The sequence below is a fragment of the Botryllus schlosseri genome, chromosome 4 (genome assembly GCF_051294905.1).
Source record: "Botryllus schlosseri isolate E-star chromosome 4, Bs_hap1, whole genome shotgun sequence".
In the NCBI taxonomy this organism is placed as follows: domain Eukaryota; kingdom Metazoa; phylum Chordata; class Ascidiacea; order Stolidobranchia; family Styelidae; genus Botryllus; species Botryllus schlosseri.
Window position 1 is genome coordinate 18,181,168 of NC_137239.1, and position 20,844 is coordinate 18,202,011.

Here is a 20,844-nt window from a genome sequence, read left to right on the forward strand (position 1 = left end):
GATCATTTATAAAGTGTATCCCCCCACCATGTATGCTGTTGAACTATTCTTCGCATTACTGCTGCCAGCTACGTCTTTATATTATCTCTCCCAATTAGGATTGAGATTACCTGACCTGGTACCAACCCAACATACGCTTCCTTTGTGTTATTTTTCTGCATTTACCAATTAGTGCATCATTTTAGCATGTACCCCTCTTTAATTACTGCAGCCCAAGGTATTAAAAACAGGCAAAGCAATCCATCTTCGAAGAAACCACGTACATTCTCTCTTATGTGGTTTGCCGCCAACTACCGACAGCCAGGCACCCGCAGATAAAATAGCGTTCGTCACATTCCGATCCTGTCATTGACCGCTTGTTGGCTACATAAACCGGCGATTCAAACAGGAAGTCAGCAGCAACGTTTTTCTGTTATAGAGTTTCGACTTTAGACACTGGTTTCATTTTAGTTCGCAACGTCGCAAAACATCGGATGTCACCCTTCAGTTGAAGTTTTATTATACAACGAGAAATCGCACAAACACAAACCATCTATATATCAAAAGTACTACATGACGAACCCAAACTCAAAACGCATAGCGTGTGTTTTAAAATGTTCGCAATTCCACGGGCAGATGAAAAAGGCACATACTCTAATTTCACATAAGATACACCGTAACGTAACACAAAAACGATGCCAAAAAGCACATAAAACCCTGAATCATGAAAAGCTGCTGTAAAAACGCATAAGTCATTCCTATAGTGATGTCTAAAATCTGTGTGTACCGCAGACAGTACTGCTGAAAAGCCTGATTCACCCAGTCCCTTCCGCTAAAGAGTCATACTGCGCCACGCTAGACGGGTCTTTCAGTTCTGACCGATTATAGCCGAGCCTGTAAAACGATTATAGCATTCTTGCATAATAACCAACAAGGCGAACTATCAATTTTGCCGTCAGGAAACAGTATAGATAGGTTAGTTATCTATAGAAATAGTGAGCGCATGACAGGAAACACATAATCCTGTTTGTTGTTAATGTTCTGGTTCACGAAGCAACAAAACGTCTCTCTCTCTCTCTTATTACCTCACTGTTATCAAAATTCTGACGATAACCTGGAGACTGGAGAGTAGACTACTACATCGCTGTTGACGTATTACGCGCAAGAACCGAGTTCGCCTCGCCCTCGAACAACCAATAGGATGCCGCGTGCCTTGTTACTTGGCCAAATTCACTGTCAACAAGAAGGAACGAAGGCTTTTCGAAACTGCTACCAATACGAAACGCGCAAGGCCGATACAACAAGATTTCTAGCATACGTGAACGCTACGGAACAAAGCGCTACCGATGCCAATGGCCGACGATCATGTCCGGCAAGTGCTGAGACTGCAGTCAAGTAGAACTCATTCAGTTATGAGCAACATTGCTTACTGAATCGCTATTTCTAGTTGCACAAACACAGTGAGCAAACTTCTTCATCAAATAACATCAACAAACATCGAGACCATTCTACTTGAACTGGGAAATTTCCCCGTTGACAATTGAATTGATCTTCCTATTTGAGTAGCGAGTACACAATTCCCAAATAGGCTAAGAATACAAAGATGGCGTTGGTTGCATTTGTAAATGTCCGGATAATTTGATGATCGGGCAAATTTCACCATGAAAACTGCGTCCAGGTATTTGCTCCCGTCTGATTGGCGGACTTGCGGGGTGGAGGTAAGCCAGGCTTGCTTATCACCAACTCTCAAAACTTATATATGTATGCGAAACTTTGTATTCCACATAAAATTGCATATCATACGCCGCTAAACGCACACGAGTCCCATTGAATTGTCATTTTGCAATAATTTACGTCGCGGTCAGCAGGATACATTACATCCACATATGAACTCAACTCAACATCTGCATCGCACGAAACTCTTTTCTCAAGCACAGCATTTAATACCTCGGTCCTTGACGCGCGATATGCTAAACACACGCAGCGCCCACACAACTGTTGTTAGTTAGCAATTATTAAGACCGACGGAATACCCATTATATAGATAGGAAGAAAAACAAAACACTTGCATCAGTTGCATGGTATGGAAACACCTGTTCCAATCGAGAAACTAAATTGTTGTGTAGTGTTTTTGTCATAAGCTAGACAGAAATCCTAGCAGAAATGCTACTTATAGTAGGCTTACCATACGTCCTCTTTTAAGAGGATTTGTCCTCTTTTTTGACTTTTTTGAAAATGTCCTCGGAGGACGCCCTTTTGTCCTTTTTTTTGAGATTTTGTCCTCTTTTTTAGGATTTAGAGCAGATTTAGAGCAAATTGCGAGTGATATGCCACATATTAGCACAGACGTGAAGCTCCGACGGGTGAAAAACGGTGATTTTAGCTCTGAGCGAAAAGATGACCGTTTTTTTTTTTTTTTTTTAGTCAGCCACCTGGCAATGTGGGGAGAAAAACGGTATTTTGAGTTTTGAGCGGAAGAGATGACCTTTTTTTTTTTTTAGTTAACCAGTCACAAAGTGGGAAACATTAACCGGTTTTTGAGAATTCTACTCCGATTTTGAAAGTTGGAAATTTACGAAAAAGTGTCCTCTTTTTAGATTTCCAAAATATGGTAAGCCTAACTTATAGGAACATCAAACATTTTGTTCTGCCGTCCGACAAGACACCATGCATTCTAATCTAATTCGTCAAGCTCGTATGCGGCTAGTTTTTCACAGGTTTAAAGCAGCCTATTTACCGTACGGTTAAATGCGTTCTACCTTTCATATACAGGAAGTATTTGTGCAGCATTGCGCATCATGAATGTCTTGAAAATATGTAAATGTAATCGCATTAGGACGAGGGAAAGAAAACCCGAGAGGAAATCACTCCAGGCTTATTAATAAGTGCGTATTGCATGCTATTCAAGTCAGTGAAAATATGCGGCCCGTGTGATCACGAAATCACGAAAGCAGAAACGCTCACACTTCATATCTATACTAGGGCTCTTCAAAAATGACTTTTTTGCTCAAATCGCACTGGCTACTTGATAAAATTGTTAGGTTACCTAATTTAAGCCTACACACCAAATTTGGTTCAATTCCCACCAGTAGCCGCATTGCTACAGGTGAAGAAAGTTTCTATTTATTACATAAAAATGAATAACAAAAAATTTGAAAATTTTCTGTTCACCCCATGAAAGTGTTAGGTTGTCTATAGAAACGATGTTCACCAAGTTTGGTTCAATCCCAACCAGTGGAAGCGGAGTTATTGCCGTCAAAAATTTGGATTATGAATAAAATAGTATTGACAGTGACCAATTCTTTAATTATGTATTATAGTGGTGCCCACCGTAAATACTATTTTATTCAAATCCAAATTTTTTGACGGCAATAACTCCGCTTCTACTGGTTGTAATTGAACCAAATTTGGTGAACATCGTTTCTATAGACAACCTAATACTTTCATGGGGCGAACAGAAAATTTTCAAATGTTTCGTTATTTATTTTTATATAATAAATAGAAACTTTCTTCTCCTGCAGCAATGCGGCTACTGGTTGGAAGTGAACCAAATTTGGTGTGTAGGCTTAAATAAGGTAACCTAACAATTTTATCAATTAGCCAGTGCGATTTGAGAAAAAAAGTCATTTTTGAAGAGCCCTAATCCATACATCTACTTTCCCAGCACGGAAGTGAAACAAATACCGAACAAACGCAGATTTCCATCTCAAAGCCAAACACATACATACTTGAGACTTAGATTCGTATTTGAAGACCAAGTTACCATTCTGATGCAATGCACTTTGAAGGAGCTGGGTTACGTTTCGACGTATATTCACTGCCTTACGCAACAGGTTTGAATGGTTGTGCAATCTGCATAACCGGCAGTAACAACAACGTTGTTGTAATCAAGCATGCTCAGTGCTTATTCTGCAGCGACGACATTGTCATCTTAACACGACTGCGATAGCAATTGGCCTACCACAATAGGATTTGATAACGACATTGAACTTCTACATCATATATCGAGCATCTTCTGCAATGAATCGAGTCGGGAATGAGAGACGGGTGCTGAAATTGAAGGCCCTCGTCACTAAGGCTACTTTCATCCAATCGTAGGAGCTTTGAAAACACGATTGTAGTACAAATACGCAATGCTAGTAGGCAAAATCTACTTGAGTAGAAGTAATCCGTTACTAAACACCTCTGGTAAACACACAGTCTTGAGCGATCGAAGTACAAGCATTAGTAACACTCACCAATAAATAGGTACAATCAGCAACAACAAAATAGCAGACGCCAAGAAGGCGGCGCCGGGAAACGCCGTGTCAGCAGTAGCCGCGAAGATTCCTTGGTACGCCAACGATCCGACGGTGTCGCCGATGACCATGCTACAAGCCAGCAGGGCGAAAACCGAGCCGGTTTCAGTAGCTGAGACGATGCGTGAGGATTGACTTCGTACGATGGGCGACGGTAAATTTGAAAACACCTGGAAAAATTGAGCTGCGAAAGAGAAGAAATATTGTCAAGTTGGGGCCAGTTTAAAGATAATCTGGTGTAGTTTGGTGGGTAAAGAGACCCCGCGTGCAAACTGCATACCCGCAGAGTTGTCGAAGTAGTCAGGCTAGCAACACAAGCAGTATCGCCGCATAATTCTACTCGATTCCTAGAGATTCTCGAGACAGCTTGGCTCAAAAACTGCTTCGGTAGGAGTTAATGTAGTCGAAAAATATCATTACTTGAGTTCAGGACTGCATATAGCCTAATTGAGTAGTCTGACAAAGTAATTCGTTATTAGGCAATGCTTCTACATGATATGACTCCCGAAATCTCGCATCCAGATTAGTACAATCAGATATAGAAGTTCAGGCAATCATTGGTGAATTGCTGCGAACTCGTCACTGTAACTCAGTGGTTATAACCAGAGGTGGTCAGTAATGAAGTACTACTTTTTCAGAGTGTTCTAGCCGGTTTTGTCCACTTGCACTTCATACTCAAGTGGTTACGTTTTTAGACAACATTCGATTCTACTTTACAGTTTATCAAGTGAAGCTACTCACCTTCTACGCTTTTGGATTTTGAAAAGTAAAAGGTAGTTTGGATAAGTACACAGTATTTGCATATATTAGTAGTAGCCTATTGGCTTGTGGTCCGCATTCAACATCTGAATCCATTCGCGGGCCGCACCGCACTATGTAATATTTGGATACTATGCCAAAATTCAATATTGTTATTTGATTATATAGTCACCCCCTACAGTAATAATATATGTATATTTAAAACAAACCAAACATTGATTTGATGATCACTAGGGCGATTTTTTTTTGACCTAAAAAACGGAAGATTTTGACCTAAAAAATCTAAATTTTGACTTTTTTTGACCGAAAAAAACTGAAATTTGACCAAATTTGGCCTTACGTATGCAAATTAGGTGTTTTCGCACATAATGTCAAAATTGTACTACTTATCTTCATTTCTGGTTGGAACTGTCTATCCTTACAAAGTAGATTGGCCTGAAAAACCGTTTTGGGCACAAAAACTGGCAAATTTTTACATGAAAAAACTATTGAATAGTGTATTCATATTGAAATGAACCCGAATATTTTCGGCTGACACTCGTCAGGGGTAATCGTTAGCAACTAGTAGAGAATTGGAAAGAACATGGTATATCAACAATCGTATCACAAAATATGACGTCATTTGTGTGCCTTGGAGTCGACTTTTATCAAAATACACCAACCAAAACTCTGTCAACAAAAGGAGTTCGTGTACCACCTAAAAATAGTACATTGAACGCTCTCTCTTTCATGCTGGTGACGTCATATTTTGTGATACGATTGTTGATATACAATGTTCTTTCCAATTCTCGACTAGTTGCTGACGAATAACCCTGACGAGTGTCAGCCGAAAATATTCGGGTTCATTTCAATATGAATGAATATACTATTCAATTGTATATTGAAGTTCTGTACCTCCAAGAAGCCCATAAAAAAACTAGTATTTTAACGAAATCTGGCCCTATGAAGAATTCCAGTAGTTACATTACGTATTATGGTGGAAATAATTAAAATTTGTCGTAGTACAACGAACGAAAGATAGCTTACTTTCCTACATTCTCAGGTAGAAAGTGTTTCTCCTTACTAAGTAGCTTGCCAAGAATGGAGAAAGAATGTTAAAGAGCAGCGGTTGTTGGCTGACAACACTGAAGTTGTGTGCACACCGCGGGTGACACACTGTGTTGCTTCATTCTGACAATGTTGTCTATATCACAATTTTTCAGCTTGCGCTTCTTGATATAAGAATCATGCAATGTCCAAGCAGTCTTGCTTCAGTTAGGATATTGCGGTACGTTGACCATAAAACCATGTCACTATTTGTTTCATTTAATCGTTTATGATTTACAATGAGCAGACGATGGTTCGTTTACCACGGTAGGCCTATAAAGTAGGCTACAAGCAGTAAAATATCAAGTGATAAGTTCACCGATAGCGCAAAATCTACGATACAAACGAAATTCAGAGGTCAAAAAATGTTTGACTTTGTAAACAATTTTGACAAATTTTGACGTAACGCTACAATTTTGACCTAATTTTGACTTTTTTTGACTTTTTTTGACATGTCAAAAAAAAAATCGCCCTAATGATCACGTACACGCGTCAGAAACATAGACGAGAATTTATGAGCAGATTGTCCTCATTGCCGCAATTAGGAATGAAAGTCGGTTATCCCGATTCTTGGAACTGGATGTAAATTTAAGTCTGTGAGCATCGATCTGTTCCAAGATTTGCTGATAGTACTTTTTTCAACTCAATGACACACAATGCTGACAGCATCATAGCCATATTACCTTCAAATACTCTTCTACAATATATAAATATTAGAAATATAAAAATACTTCTACACGCACAAAGAACGAATCTACCTAACACACTCGCAAATCGGTTTTTCCACGTACAGGACTAATAGTAATAAATTTGCTCGTTTTGCCAATCCAAAATCACACTCGTGGTCCGAAAGCCATTTACGTTTCATTTTCTGTGATGTTTAGCAATTGAAACCTTTCAAAATGCATAGGAGTCGAATTCGGACTGTCGCGCCATCAATGAAGTGAGATTACATTATGGTAAAAATCCAACTTAACATTATCATGTTGAAATATATTATGAAAATATTAATCAAGTACCCACAGTGTGCAATTTATCAATATTTTTACGTTTGTCGAGGCTTTCACGGATCGCACAAAACTGTGTTGCGGGTTGTAGCTTGTCCACCCTTGCACTAGACCTAGGCACAATCTTCGGAAACATACTCAGTTACCATGATAGAGGGATTATTTCATTCGGTTCTCATGACAATCTCAATCATGATAGTGATTCAAACTTATCGCAAAATTACTTACTACTGTTCAAAATCTAAATCTAAAAAATCTAAAAAAGTATTGCCTAAAAACTGTTCATGTAGAAGTGGGAGTAGTTTGAAAATATAACCTAACAAGTAGTGCAAGTAACCGAAACCTATCGGAGTGCTCCTTAATGGAAGTTCTTGTGTATTAATGTATTCGGTGTTAGGTCTACGTTAGTGTTAGGATAAGAAGCTGTTAAGTTTCGGATTAACCAAGCGGCAAATTCAGTTCACGCTCACCTAAAAACAGCATCCACGTCGTTTTGGCGAATGCAAACAAAACAGACGAAATCAGGCTCGCGAAAACGCTGAGGACAACCATCTTCGGTTGCGATGAAAAACCGGAGAATACTTTGAGAATAATCAACGTAACGAAATAGCCGATTTGACCGAAACCGCTCAGTAGGCTGAAAATGAAAATAGATCCAGTCGGCCAGACCAATGGAACGATCTTGCCCAGTGACAATGTCCTAAACTAGATATTGGTTGATGGGTCATTTTACATTGTTCTTTTACGAATGAAATTATTTCGGTGAATGATCGTATCACTAATTTGTCACAGCTAATAAAAACTCATGATATCAAACCCAGTTGCAGCACTATTAGTCATCTGATGCTGGATACATTCAGTGGTCAGATTAAGCTGGTTCGCACCGGTTCTATGGAACTGTCTCAGGAAATTTGATAAGATCAGCGAGCTGATTAGCATTACTGTTTAGTGGACAGTGGTTACTACTATTCATAATTTTGTGTAGCACAGTGGTTCTTAACCTTGTCTCCACCGCCCCCCAGGGGGCGACTTGAATTTTGAAGCGGGCGGAAACGCTCAGGGGGCGAAATGGGGGGCGCTGGGCTTGAGGGGGCAGTATGGGGGGCGCTGAAGAAAAATGGCCTCGCAGTAGATGGCGTAGTAACGACATATGACTATACTATAGAACAATAGTTCATATATCCCTGAGTTCTGATTGCAAACTAACATTCGACAAAATCTGTCAAATCACAACGTTTGTCGTTGTGCTCGCGAAATATCCACCGACCATGTTTCAATGAATGTAGTTGTTCATTTTAATTCATGTGAAATGAATTTGGCGTACTTTTGGACTGTCAATTCCTTGTTATACCACTCCCGTCACGCTAGCTACTCCAAGTCGTTTCGAAACATCTCTATCTTTTCACTGTATCGCAGTTTTGCGCTGTTTTGAAATGATGAAAACATTAATAAACTGATACTTATACTGATAACTCGGGTTATTTTCCACTAAACGTTTTGAACTAGGTATTGTATTCTGCAGCGCACTGCGAGTCGAATTGGAAAAAGTACTGTAGGCTATGCTGTACAACTTTTGAGAGTGATACCGTTTATACATTAAAGATGTTTTGAAGCTTTCTAGCCAAAGTGACTAACGAAATATACTTGTATTTGAGAGCTACAAAACTAGATCGTCAGAATATTTCTTTATACTATCATAAAGGATGATACTGCTTAGTGTTGTTACCCCCAGTCACGTTAAAGTTAAGAGCTTGGTGCAGTTTAATGTGAGCAAATCTCTACCCCATTCTCAGTTGATTTAGTAAGACGCACAAAGCAATAAAACAAAACCCAATAAATTAACTTGCCCGTATTGCCAATCGCAGAGGAGAATTCGGGACGTGTACATCGTTCTCGAACCAAATGCAATGAGCCTGTAGGCCTTACCCGATGGTTGTTATGACAACCTGGATTTGATCCCGAAAATATCACATACAATTATACCGTTAATAGTCGCGTGGTCTAATAGGGAAGTCCCACCGCGAACCCAGACTTTGATCACTTACCCATTGTTTTTCACAACAGACCTTAAAATAGGGGGCACGAGACCAAGGCAATTTTTGAAAGAGGGCGCCGGAAAAAAAAAGGTTAAGAACCACTGGCGTAGCAGATCTGACGGACAAAAGATTTGAATCCAACTGGATACGTACTTTGTACACTGTCATTTCATAGTTCTCATTTGAAAGCAATACACATACTCGAGTAGATTATTGCTTCTATTCCATCATTATTAACGACTACTTCACCTACTATTAAAATAGAGAGAGAGAGAAGAAAGTTTATTTGGTTTTAACAATTAATCGAAAAATATTCACAAAGTGATATATGGACAACAACAAAACCAGCGACACAGTCATCAGATTTGAGATAGAAAACCATGTAATGTATATGACCAATTAACCATAAATACACTTCACGACAATAAATCAGCATTTGTTGAATCAAAGGGATTTTTTGGATATTACAGACCAGATATGAAGAAAAGAAGGGAACACATCTGGAAATAGGAAGATCGGTGAACAGTATTCATTTTCCCCTGGGAAACGAAAGTTTAAACTCGATTAAAATATATAACTCTCCCTTATCCTGCAAATCGGAAGGCAGAGACAGTCTTCCATATTGATTTAAAAATCTAAAGCCACAGGTCAATACTATGATGTTATGAAGATTGAAACACCACATTGAGATTGAAAACTACAAATCCAATTACTAGTAGCTGAAAAGTTCCAAATGTCATCCCCAGTCACTCGAAACTTCTTTCAACTTACCCGACGAGCAAGGAATTCCAACAGAATGGAACGTCCATCGCGTATATCACAATCAGACCTTTTATCCCGTATCGAGTCGCAATCAGTAGGCAGAATGTCAAGGCGAAAAGTAGTAACGGGATATGCCGCTTATTACGATGAGGTCTCACTACGTTGTACATATGAAGAAAAGGCTCTTTTGAAAACAATTGCCTGAAATATACGAGAATAGTTGGCCCTGTATCAACAGAGGTTGTCAAAGTAGTCAGCATTGCTACTTAAGTACAGTAAAATTAATTAAATTATGATTCAATAATAAGTAGAAGTACGGATTTCAACAATATGCCCAACTACTTCACGTAGAAGTAAAAAGTGAGGGGTCTCGAAGTACTGAAGTCACGCAGTTTCAAAAAGTAGGTTTGGTAGAGGCGTCATGTGTTCTAGTAGTCTATCAGGGGTGGCTACATTACATTCCAATTAAAAGATGTAACGTTGCCAAAAAGTTTCTACTTTACAAAATCCAAAGTGCTGTAAACAAAAGTAAAAAAACTGTTAAGTAGAAGTGAAAGTAGTCCAAAATCATAGCCACAGGAGTAAGAAGTGCAAACCAATTTTATCACTCCGAAAAACTATAAGTAGCCTACCTGTACCACATTGTTATGATACTGAACAAAAACACGAGCCTGTGAGTACTTTGCAGTAGGATAGCCCCGTAGAGACCCATAGGAAAATGCCAGGTAGTCTACATGCGTTTGTGACCAGTAATTCAGCGTAGTATTCAGCTAGTGGAGGTACAGAACTTCAATATGCGATTGAACAGTATATTCATATTGAAATGAATCCGAATGTTTTTGGTTGACACTCAGCAGGGGTACTCGTCAGTGACTACCGTAATTTTCCATGTATAATGTGCAAAATTTTACCGATTTTTCGCCCTAAAATAGGGGGTGCGTGTTATACATGGGAATAACCACACTTGGAAAAAATCTCCCTAGATAAAAAAAACTTGAAATCACGCCTTTCTTCATGTTTGTTTCCAATCGTAGGCTCTGGCTGCTAGGCTATCTACTATCGCTAGGAGACAATGACGTTAATTGTATAATGATTACACTGGGCAACAATTTTGAACAAAAAATTTGTTGATTTCGATTTTGCACTTGATTTAGGCTAATTTTGGCGTGCTGATTCCAGAAGTGCCACTGGTTTTCTTTTATCACGTCAAGTTTTTGCTCTACGACATATGCCCGAAATATGCAAATTTTCACGAATTTAGCCATATCACTTTACCATAACATATAAACATCAACACTTTCACCATATAATAAGTTATCTAGCCAAGGGTTCAATTGAATTATCAAGAATAAAGGTAGTGGTATCGATCTAGGCCGATGCTTTCTCCCATGTTTGGTTAGAGGATGCAACCGTCCGAGGATATTTCACACACATATTCGATGCAAACTGCAGGATATGGAAAGAAAAATAAACATCACATTTACTATCAGCTATGGGTCCAATGCCCCATTCAGCTTATCCAGTGCAACTTTAAACTGCTATACGCTCGATAATTTGGTTCAAGATGAAGATCTTAGGGATTGCAGGCCTGATGATGTAGATTTTGAAATTGAAGATGATTCAGAATGTACAGTAGTCCATCAACACAAGTTATTGATCCGACATAGGCTTTGGGACTTGGGATAGAAGTTTTCGGAACTTTTAACATCCTAACGAAGTGAGAATAGATTACTTAGCAAGGTAGAGAAGGTATCTCACTTTCGATCAGGAAAATCAGCCTTTTCTTTGTCGGCCTACTTTCGGTAGCTTTTTGTATTGCTGTGATACTGGTATTGGCATGATACTGTCACCATGGATTACTGGAGGGGTTAGGAATCCCCATTTAGAACTCAAGCGAATGACGAATGCCTATAGGTAGCTCAAAAAGGATCCTAAAGTGTGGCATCCTCCAAAATGGCAAAGTCTTAGGTGCAGTAACAATTGCGCACGCATTTAGTCTTCATGAATAATACAGAAACATTGCGAACAATACAGAACATAGAACTGTTGTAATATCACGAGCACGATTGGATCGTATGTGTCAGCTTTGAAATGTTGTGTTTTCTTTGTTTTCCAGATAATAAGGATGCACAGCACATGCAACCCTGATACACATGTGCCACTGCCATATGTTTATGTCGGACAGCAGACATTTAAAAAAACACTAAAATATCTAAATCAGTGGTTCCCAAACGGTGGGGAATTCCCCACTGGTGGGAATTTCGGGATTTCTGGTGGGGAATAGACTCACTTTTGAAAAAATCTTTACAGTAATATTCTCCTTTATTACATGTCGTTTTGAAATGCCGACTGAGTACTCATAGCTCATTTGCAATTCAGCGATTCATATTATCAGTTCCGCCAATTAGCGAGGATCGCCTGGATGGCGACACGCGATCTCCAGAAATGATTTATTCATTTGTGCACCGTCATCAGTCACGAAATGTAGTGGTGAAAAAATTCTGATTCGTTGTAATAAGAGCACATATTGCTGAACATGTATTCAAGGGAGAGCGTGGACTCGCTAATTGATAGCACATCCGGACTTATTACAAATGAAATTACATATTTATGTTATTTCAAGTTCTTTTAGTATTGTGCGAAAGTGTAGTTTACGGCGGCTTGTATATATATCGCACACATGAGTTCGTCAACATCAGGAAGTTTATTTGACCCATGTATTATTTGGCATTTACGTATGTAAAGTGATGCTACCCCGCAACATTTTCAAAATTTTCAGCTATTTTTCTGTTGGCTGCGCGCCGGGTAGATACATATATTTACGGAGCTGCGTTTACGGTTACCAGTTCACCGCTGCGTTAATTTTATTGTGTGCTGATAAACTCCGGGGATCATAACAATCACCAATAGCACATACTATTTACTAAGCAAAATCTTGCAAAATTTTATTAGAGGTAGCACTTTAAAGGGTAAATATAAATATCGAGATTTTAGGTGGGGAATGAAGGCTCGAAATAAGTCGGAAGTGGGGAATTAGGATAAAAAGGTTGGGAACCACTGATCTAAATAGTTTCCCTGAAACCTTGACATAGTCAGAAATGGCCAAGGAGAAAATGTCCCCCAACATCTGTAGATGATGGGGATAAAATACCAGAATAGATTGGAGCTTATATATGTTATCTGACTATTGCTCGAGTATCAAATTGGACAACCTACAGAATTATAGGTTATTAGCATGAATTTGGACCCTGAAACTCGCACTTTATTTGTCCTGTACAAGCAATATCAGTTTAAATCAACCAAACAAAGCAGTGCAAATGTTTATTTGAAGTCTAATGATTTATTTTAGACTGGTTGTAGTTTTTGAAACGATTTATACAATAAACACAAAATATTAAAAGTAGTGCTATTATGTGGGTTTTGAGGCAATGTGGGGGTGCCTAACACAAAAACTTGACGTGATAGAGAAAAATGGAAGTCATTTTTGAATTCAGCGCCCAAAAGTTAGTCAAAATCAATTGCTTGATCAAAGTCAACAAAAACTGTGTTGACCAGTGTTAGCAATCGCATCTGTAATAGACCTCGTGCTCAAGATGTCGTGTCGCTGGCCTGAACTATCGCGTCGCCGGCCTCGCAGGCAATCTACTATCGTTTAGAGACAATGCCGTTAATTGCATGATTAGCGATTGTTATGTCATGATAGTTGAACAGTGTCATCGCAAAACAGAACAACATCGTATAGTAAAACTATAGATTACGAACTTATGGATAGATACGCAACTCCCGTCGTTACGCTCCGGCAAACAGTTACACTTGTTGCTGAGCAATCTAAAAGCAGCATAATTGGTGGTGTTATAGCTTGCGACCCGAGGGCTGAAATTTAAGGAAACTGGTCTTAATCGAGAGCTACTGTCGCACTGATTCCGAAAATACAAATTAAAATTTTGTCAGGGAAATGGAACCACCTCAAAACAGCCCTCAAAGTCTGAAAATCGGCATTGTTCCAACAATCGCTTGACGAAATTGGCCATTGTTACGTTCACTGTGTTGCGGCGATGCCATTGTTGAAAAAATGCCGATTTTCAGACTTTGGGGGCTGTTTTGAGGTAGTTCCATCTCCCTGACAATATTCTAATTTGTATTTTCGAAATCAGTGAGAAAGTAGCTCTCAATTAAGACCATTTTCATTAAATTTCAACCCTCGGGTCGCAAGCTATAACACCACCAATTATGCTGCTTCTAGATTGCTCAGCAACAAGTGTAACTGCTTGCTGAAGCGTAACGACGGGAGTTGCGTATCTATCCGTAGGTTAGTAATCTATAGTAAAACACAACTATTCATGTAATGCGAATCCCGGGTGCGTACTATACATGGGTAACGGATTTTTCCCAGAATTTACACGCCATTTTAAGGGCGCGTATTATACATGGGGCGCACTTAATTCGGAAAATTACGGTAGTTGATAATTGGAAATAACATCGTATATCGACAATCGTATCACATTTCATACCAGATTTGTGATATACGATTGTTGATCTACAACGTTGATAGGATGTTCTTTCCAATTCTCCACTAGTTGCGGACGATTACCCTGGACGAGTCTCAGCCGAAAACATTTGGGTTGATTTCAATATGAATATACTATTCAATTGTATAATGATAGTGTGAATGCTTTGGAGAAAAATCAGACCTTAACTTTCCTTGAGCTTTTCTTTCTGTGTTGGGAGGTAAGAGAAAAGCTGTGTAGAGGAAATTGAAGACAGCCAACCCAAACATGAACCAGTACGGATTTTGAAAACCCTTCTCAAAATTCCAAAGGCCGCTTGTAATGGTCGCTACGAATCCACCGATACCTTGAAAAAAGAAAATCGCATTAAAATGTTCGATAGCTTAGAACGCTTGAGCCCAATTACTATAAGAGTCAATCCCATGTTTATTTTAGTCACCTGTCACCTGAAAATGGTCCAACCAGAAAATAACCATAAATTGCACCATCATAGGCTATGCACGGATTGCATGCGCTCAGGACACGATTACAATGGTACACTGTTAAGCTTATCAGTTTTTGAATTTTAAGACTGATCTGATGCAGGTGTAAATTTGTTTATAAACAGGATTGTCTCAATGCAAAGCTCAAAATGTGACTTGATGAGACGCAGGTAATTCTATGTGTAAGTCTTTTCAAGAAAAAAATGTCATTCGTCCCAGATATAATATTTTGTATTCTAGGTCTTCCTCTACAACAGTGGTTCCCAACCGGTGGGGAATTCTCAACTTGGGGGGAATTCAGAGGTTTCTAATGGGGAACTGACGCACTCGAAAGATAAATGCATACAGTGCGGAGCCATAACAATGCGATTATGGGCTACCATTTCACTACTCTGGACTGTATGCTAATTTTCCCTAATTTTATGGCACAAATACTAAATTTCTGGATAACCAATATTGGGGTCACAAGCACCTTTAGCAACAGAAGCATGACATGCAATAAAGCTTTCGCAGAATTTTGCAGGATACTGGTACAGAATAAGTTTGATGGTGCAGTAAAATGCGATTGTTATGTCTACTGTCAAACTTCCCAGGGATACACACATACACAACTCGACCTCGGATTCACGCTTGTTCAGAAAAATTATGAGCAACTTCGACAATCATTGGTTTCTTTACACTGGTCGTCACTATCAATCCTGGGACGTCTTAACTTACACCAATAGAGAGTCCTCACTAAAAAGTCTCGCCGAATTTTATTGGTGAGAGCATTTTCAAGGGTTTTAAGGGATAGCGGAATTTGAGGTTGTGGGGAATGAAAACTTTAAAAAAATCAGAAGTGGAGAATGAAGGAAAAAAGGTTGGCAACCACTGCTCTACACAGTGTTGGGTATCATTTGGTTTTAGTGCACCGAATCGGAAAAATATCTCATTATTCTCAGCGGTTCTCAACATTTCTGTCTTCACGGTTCCTTTTGGACCGTCACGGACCCCCCTCAAGTTTTCATCCAAATTTTGCTTTATTATAGTGCAACCGTCATCTGACTTGAGCAAACTTTAACTGTAGGCTAGTGATAAACAGCAACAAAATGACTTATCTTGCAAATAACATCATACATTTGGTACAAATCGGATCCAATTTTTATTATTTCAGAGCATATTTCTTTTTATTGAAATAAAATTTCTTTTTATTGAAATAAGTGGTCGTGTCTTGATTATCCACGCCTTCCAATTGATATGAAGGAGTTCTGAAAATCCATTTCCGCAAATATAGGTGGTGGCGAATGTAATATTAACATGCAATGCTTCCGCTGACAGCATAAGGCACCAAACTTGAGAAACATATTTTTAATGGCCGTCCAGCCTAGCAATTTCTATCTAGCAGCTCACCTTGAAATTATTCTTGAATAGTGGTTATGTAGCCTATATTACAGAAGAAAATGGATCAAAAATTTCTATCTAGCAGCTGTTCACTAATCTGTTGAGATAGACACTATGTAAACATTTCGAAGTAACCATGATCGACCTTACTACTACTTACTAACAATACGTTTGTATCATTAGGCTATTGTCAATTTGGCAATTAAAATTTGTTTGCACAGTAGGATATTTTATCTCAGACGTCCATCTTTTTGATGTGAGTGAGTTATGAAGCGAATATGCCTAGTGAAATAACTATTTGAAAAAAATTACAAATTAGGCTATCAGTCATTTTGCAAATTTGAAGGTCTCGCGGACCTCCTAAAAAATGCTTCGCGTACCCCAGGTTGAGAACCACTGATATAAAGGGATAATCTGCAGTTTGCTACCAGATTCATAGTCCGGTCCCTATTACAAACTTACCCAAACTTGTCTCCACCACAGCCATTCTCAATGTACGCGTGTGTGGAGTTGTAATGTCCGACAAATAAGAGAAACAGCATCCGAGGACATTACTGAAATCGCCGAGAACACCACACAATATGTGACCGATCAAGAGGTAGGGGAGAGGTAAATGACAAATAATGACAAAGAGGTAACATGATACTAAAATTATCAATCCGAAAAGTGAAATGAGTAATGGGATCTTCCGGCCAACTTTGTCACCCCAAGATCCCAAAAGTACAGTGGACAGCAAAGACGGGATGGCATCTGAAAATTGAACGCAATATTAAAATCGATTGCGACATATTTTGATCAATGCGGCAAACGGAGGCGTAGATATTTTGGGCATCTCACACATTCCCTACTCTACGACCTTGTTGAGATCACAAAGAGTAGTTATGTACAATGTTCCCTCTAAGCTGCGCACGTGCGCAAATGCGCAGTGCTGAAACGATCTCTGCGCACAGAAAATCTACGCTGCGCAAAAAAAAACAGAAATGATGTTTTTTTTTTATAGTTGTTGCGCACTGTTGTCCAATGGACCACGCAGGCGCGCAGATTCGTGAAAATTATGGAACATTGCCAGGGCCAAATAAGGTTATCACTGAAGTCTGAAACCGAGGTACAAGTGCGCCCCGCAAAGGTAACTATTGCGCTCCGTGAAGAAATTAGAGTTCACAATCACCTGCGCCTCACGGACGATATTTTTTTAGTATGGCCTCTACACGTGAGCGATACTGATATCATTTCAATAGCGCATTATTTTCTGGGAATGGCGAAGTAACATGGTTTAACAAAGTTATAAATAACAATGGGCTAGCTCGAAGTTAATCTGCGAGAAACTAATGAATGATAGTCTCCTCCGCGTGGCATGAACATTGCGTAAGATTTACTCAGGACCGTAACTTTCGCACCCCAAACCCCCCAATTGGAGGGGCCGTGCTCGAAGGGGGTCCGAAATTATTTCAAGAATTAGCATAAATCATGGTGTATTTTTTGAAATTTTTCAGGACTTTTTTTTTTCGCGCTACGCGCGTTTTCTTGTTGTAAGATATCTGATTATTGGGTACCCTTTCCCAACAAAAATTAGGCATGATTTATAGAAATAGGCAGTTGGGCGTCGGCCATTACCGCACCATGACGCGCCAAGACATATGAAGTTAAAGGCTATGTAACATGCGAATCCAAGAAGTGCGACATAACGATCAGCAGCGAGAAAACCTTGGGCGAAATAGACTGCCCCGGTGCTGACCGAAAACTTCGATATGTACAAATATATATGTAATTGTCGATGTCCATGGGCACCTAAATGGCTGGCGCCGAATGTTCGTGTCCTGGCGATCCGAGTCCCACAACAAGACAACTGCCATATCGAGGGAACATTATTTTCCAGTTAAGAAATACCAATTTGAAATCGTATACGTCTTTTACTTTAGTACATTTTGGCGATTTCAATATCTTTTGACATACCAGATAGGGGGTCAAGAAATAGCATCATGCATAACGAAGTCATTATATCAACGGGTACGCCCGAAGATGTTTTATTATTATTTAGAGGGCCTATCTATTCCAACACACCTCACTGGATCAGCTCTACCGGTAAATCTGATTCTGTGAGCAGGGAGAGGATAAAAATTGATAGCAATATATATGCAATTCCCGATCATATTGGCCGATGCAATCATGAATTCCAGAAATTTTTTCGCGCTTCGCGCGTTTAGGGACGCTACTACGAAATGGACACCCAACGTACATGATAAGTGTAGCGGAAGAAGCCGAGAGCCGCAGTAGTTAATTTATCACCCTATTGGATGGTGGCTGCGCACTGTTGTCCGAGGGCCTGCGCAGTGAGTTGACGTGTTTGCGCAGACTCTTGAAAAATTAGAGGGAACATTGGTTATGTATCGCCGTTATATACAATTGAGTACTGGTAAGTTATACAAAGTCATGGGTCATGTGGTAAATAGGGCTGGGCAAAACGATCCAGGGTTGTAATGACTCGAGTCACGATTTTTTGATGACTTGAGTCATTTTTACAAATGCATAATATGACTCAACTTGAGTCAATTTTTGTATTGACTCGACTTGTACTCGAGTCATTGTGACACGACTCGAGACTAGGACGGCCAAGACAGACATTTCATTGTAACTTCGAAGAAGAGTAAAGTCACCACATTATTGGTATGTCGTCTATCAGTCCTGATACTTGGAAAATAGTGCCAGAAACTGTTAAGACTGATAAAAATGACTATAGTTTGAATGCGAGTCATTCGATATCACTCAAGCAGAGTTGAAAAAGTGGGTTGAACCAGATTAAACTAAAAAATGAACTGTGAACATAATGACTATTGGACTCAGGCACAAGCATAAATACTTGAGTGGGTAATACAAGTAGATAAAACCTAATTGAGTAGGCCTACTGTAGAAGCACTTCGTTACAGATGCATCTGGCTTTCAGAGGGACGATACAGATATTGCGATTAGAGGCGATGATTCAAAATAGAACCACTGGGTTACAGGGTACCCAATGACTGCGGGAGTGCGGGTGTTGCGTGGGGACGGGGGCTCCGCTCCACTACACGTTGATATTATAATCCAACTTGCACGTGGCATGTATAAGTATACAAGGCCAGTTTGAGGTGAATGGGGATAAAGAAGGTTTGTCTTGGGAGCAAAGAGAAGCAGAAACCACATACCGGTATGCCAGAAATCACGACAATAGTCTGGATTGGCATGTTAGTGACCCCAAATTCAATCAGAGTCAACGACTGGTATCCACTAAGTGAAATGAAAAACACTGGTAAATAGTGTCAACTATGTTCACGGGAGACATAAAGTGGCCCCTACTGTAATCTCGGTACGTTTTGCCTGATATATCAGGTGAGCAGCGATGATTCTCCAAGTTGAAGTAATTTAATAAAAATTAATACGTAGTGTCCAGACTGGAATCGGTGGTTGTTTTCGACAACATATTGTGCGTGACAGACGGATTTCTCGCGTGATTGGAAAATGTCATCCGCGTGGCGGAAATATTTTTCGCTCTGATTCAATACTGAATTACTTATTACACGACACAATGTGCTAAAATAGGCCTGGTATACGCCGGACTAGGGCTAATGCAATGCCACGCTTGCTTGAGTTCATTGTAAAGCGCAAGCGCCTTATTCTGGATCTGGACTCTGGTATCGCTTTGTGACGTCAGCATAATTCATGAATCGGTGTGATCAGATGTAAATGCTCGCGTGACGTTGCGCGCGCCGTTGCCACCGATTCCACTCTGGCGTAGTGTGAGCACAAGACACCGATTCCATACAGGAAAGTTACAAAATTTGACAACTCACTTCCCAAATTCAGATATAAAGCCCAGGCAGCGGTTTCGGAAGAAATCTTTTGTTCCAGAACATAGTACGGATCACTCTGGTTTTCCTTTACACTGGAACACGAACCGTTGGTAGTCCTGTTGTGATCGAAATTATAGCCGTCCGAAATCCGCTGATGTATGAATTGCTTGGACGAAATGCTGTATAACATGATGATGAATATTCCACCGATTGCGACTGGTTCCACAGTGATCAAATTTATGAGGTTGCGAGGCTGCTTAGTATCCATTTCGACAGCTGAATCATTTTCCGTGTCTTGAGAATTCGTTGAAAGTTTCCTTGCATCCCTCGATGCGACACGTCGGCCAACTAATTCATCCATTGCAAAACCGACTTCGATTTTATTCACACGAGTTCAGGTAAATTTAACATCTGTCCTTCATACGCTATTGAATAAAAATGACGATAGCAGGACAGGGCCTGAGCTTGTAAAACGGGCACTGCAGTCCACAGCGCACATGTGACTCGGCGTTTGCTGCAATCTGCACTAAATGCAGAATGTTGTTGAAATCAGCTGATTCTGGGTCCGTTAGATGGAGATATATCGCGGTCACATATAGAATGCATAAGATAAGTTGTTATAGAAAGGCTACGATGCGAACCGCAGTCTTCTTCGATTTCGACTACCTACCCTGCCTGGAGTTTAAAATGTTATCTGCGCTAGGAAACAAACACCAACTTCAA

The 20,844-nt window shown here is 39.7% G+C and overlaps 1 protein-coding gene across 3 annotated transcripts; it reads right to left on the reverse strand.

The window, feature by feature from the left end:
* Positions 1-478: 478 nt before the first annotated feature.
* LOC145437207 (proton-coupled folate transporter-like) lies at positions 479-20,844 on the reverse strand. Of its 3 annotated transcripts, none has more exons than XR_013914614.1 (8): positions 20,122-20,844; positions 16,760-17,047; positions 14,619-14,781; positions 9,937-10,128; positions 7,600-7,766; positions 4,218-4,461; positions 1,065-1,212; positions 479-873 (listed from the first exon to the last, which is right to left on the reverse strand). XR_013914614.1 is itself a non-coding variant. In XM_080314393.1 (8 exons), the coding sequence occupies exons 1-7, from the start codon at positions 20,480-20,482 to the stop codon at positions 1,116-1,118; spliced, it is 1,512 nt and encodes a 503-aa protein (XP_080170519.1). In that variant the 5' UTR covers positions 20,483-20,844; the 3' UTR covers positions 479-873; positions 1,094-1,115. The 3 variants fall into 3 exon arrangements, 2 of the variants coding, with proteins under 2 accessions (XP_080170519.1, XP_080170520.1); XM_080314393.1 differs by having other exon boundaries at positions 1,094-1,212; XM_080314394.1 differs by lacking the exon at positions 1,065-1,212 and having other exon boundaries at positions 20,122-20,834.

What these genes read in the sequence shown, in the direction of transcription:
- LOC145437207 (XM_080314393.1), bottom strand. Translation starts at nt 20,482, where the DNA reads ATGGATGAATTAGTTGGCCGACGTGTCGCATCGAGGGATGCAAGGAAA. An exon ending in TGTGGTGGAGACAAGTTTGG is followed by an intron (nt 14,782 to 16,759) that starts GTAAGTTTGTAA and finishes TCTTTTTTCAAG; the next exon opens with GTATCGGTGGATTCGTAGCG. An exon ending in GACGTGGATGCTGTTTTTAG is followed by an intron (nt 4,462 to 7,599) that starts GTGAGCGTGAAC and finishes TCTCTTTCGCAG; the next exon opens with CTCAATTTTTCCAGGTGTTT.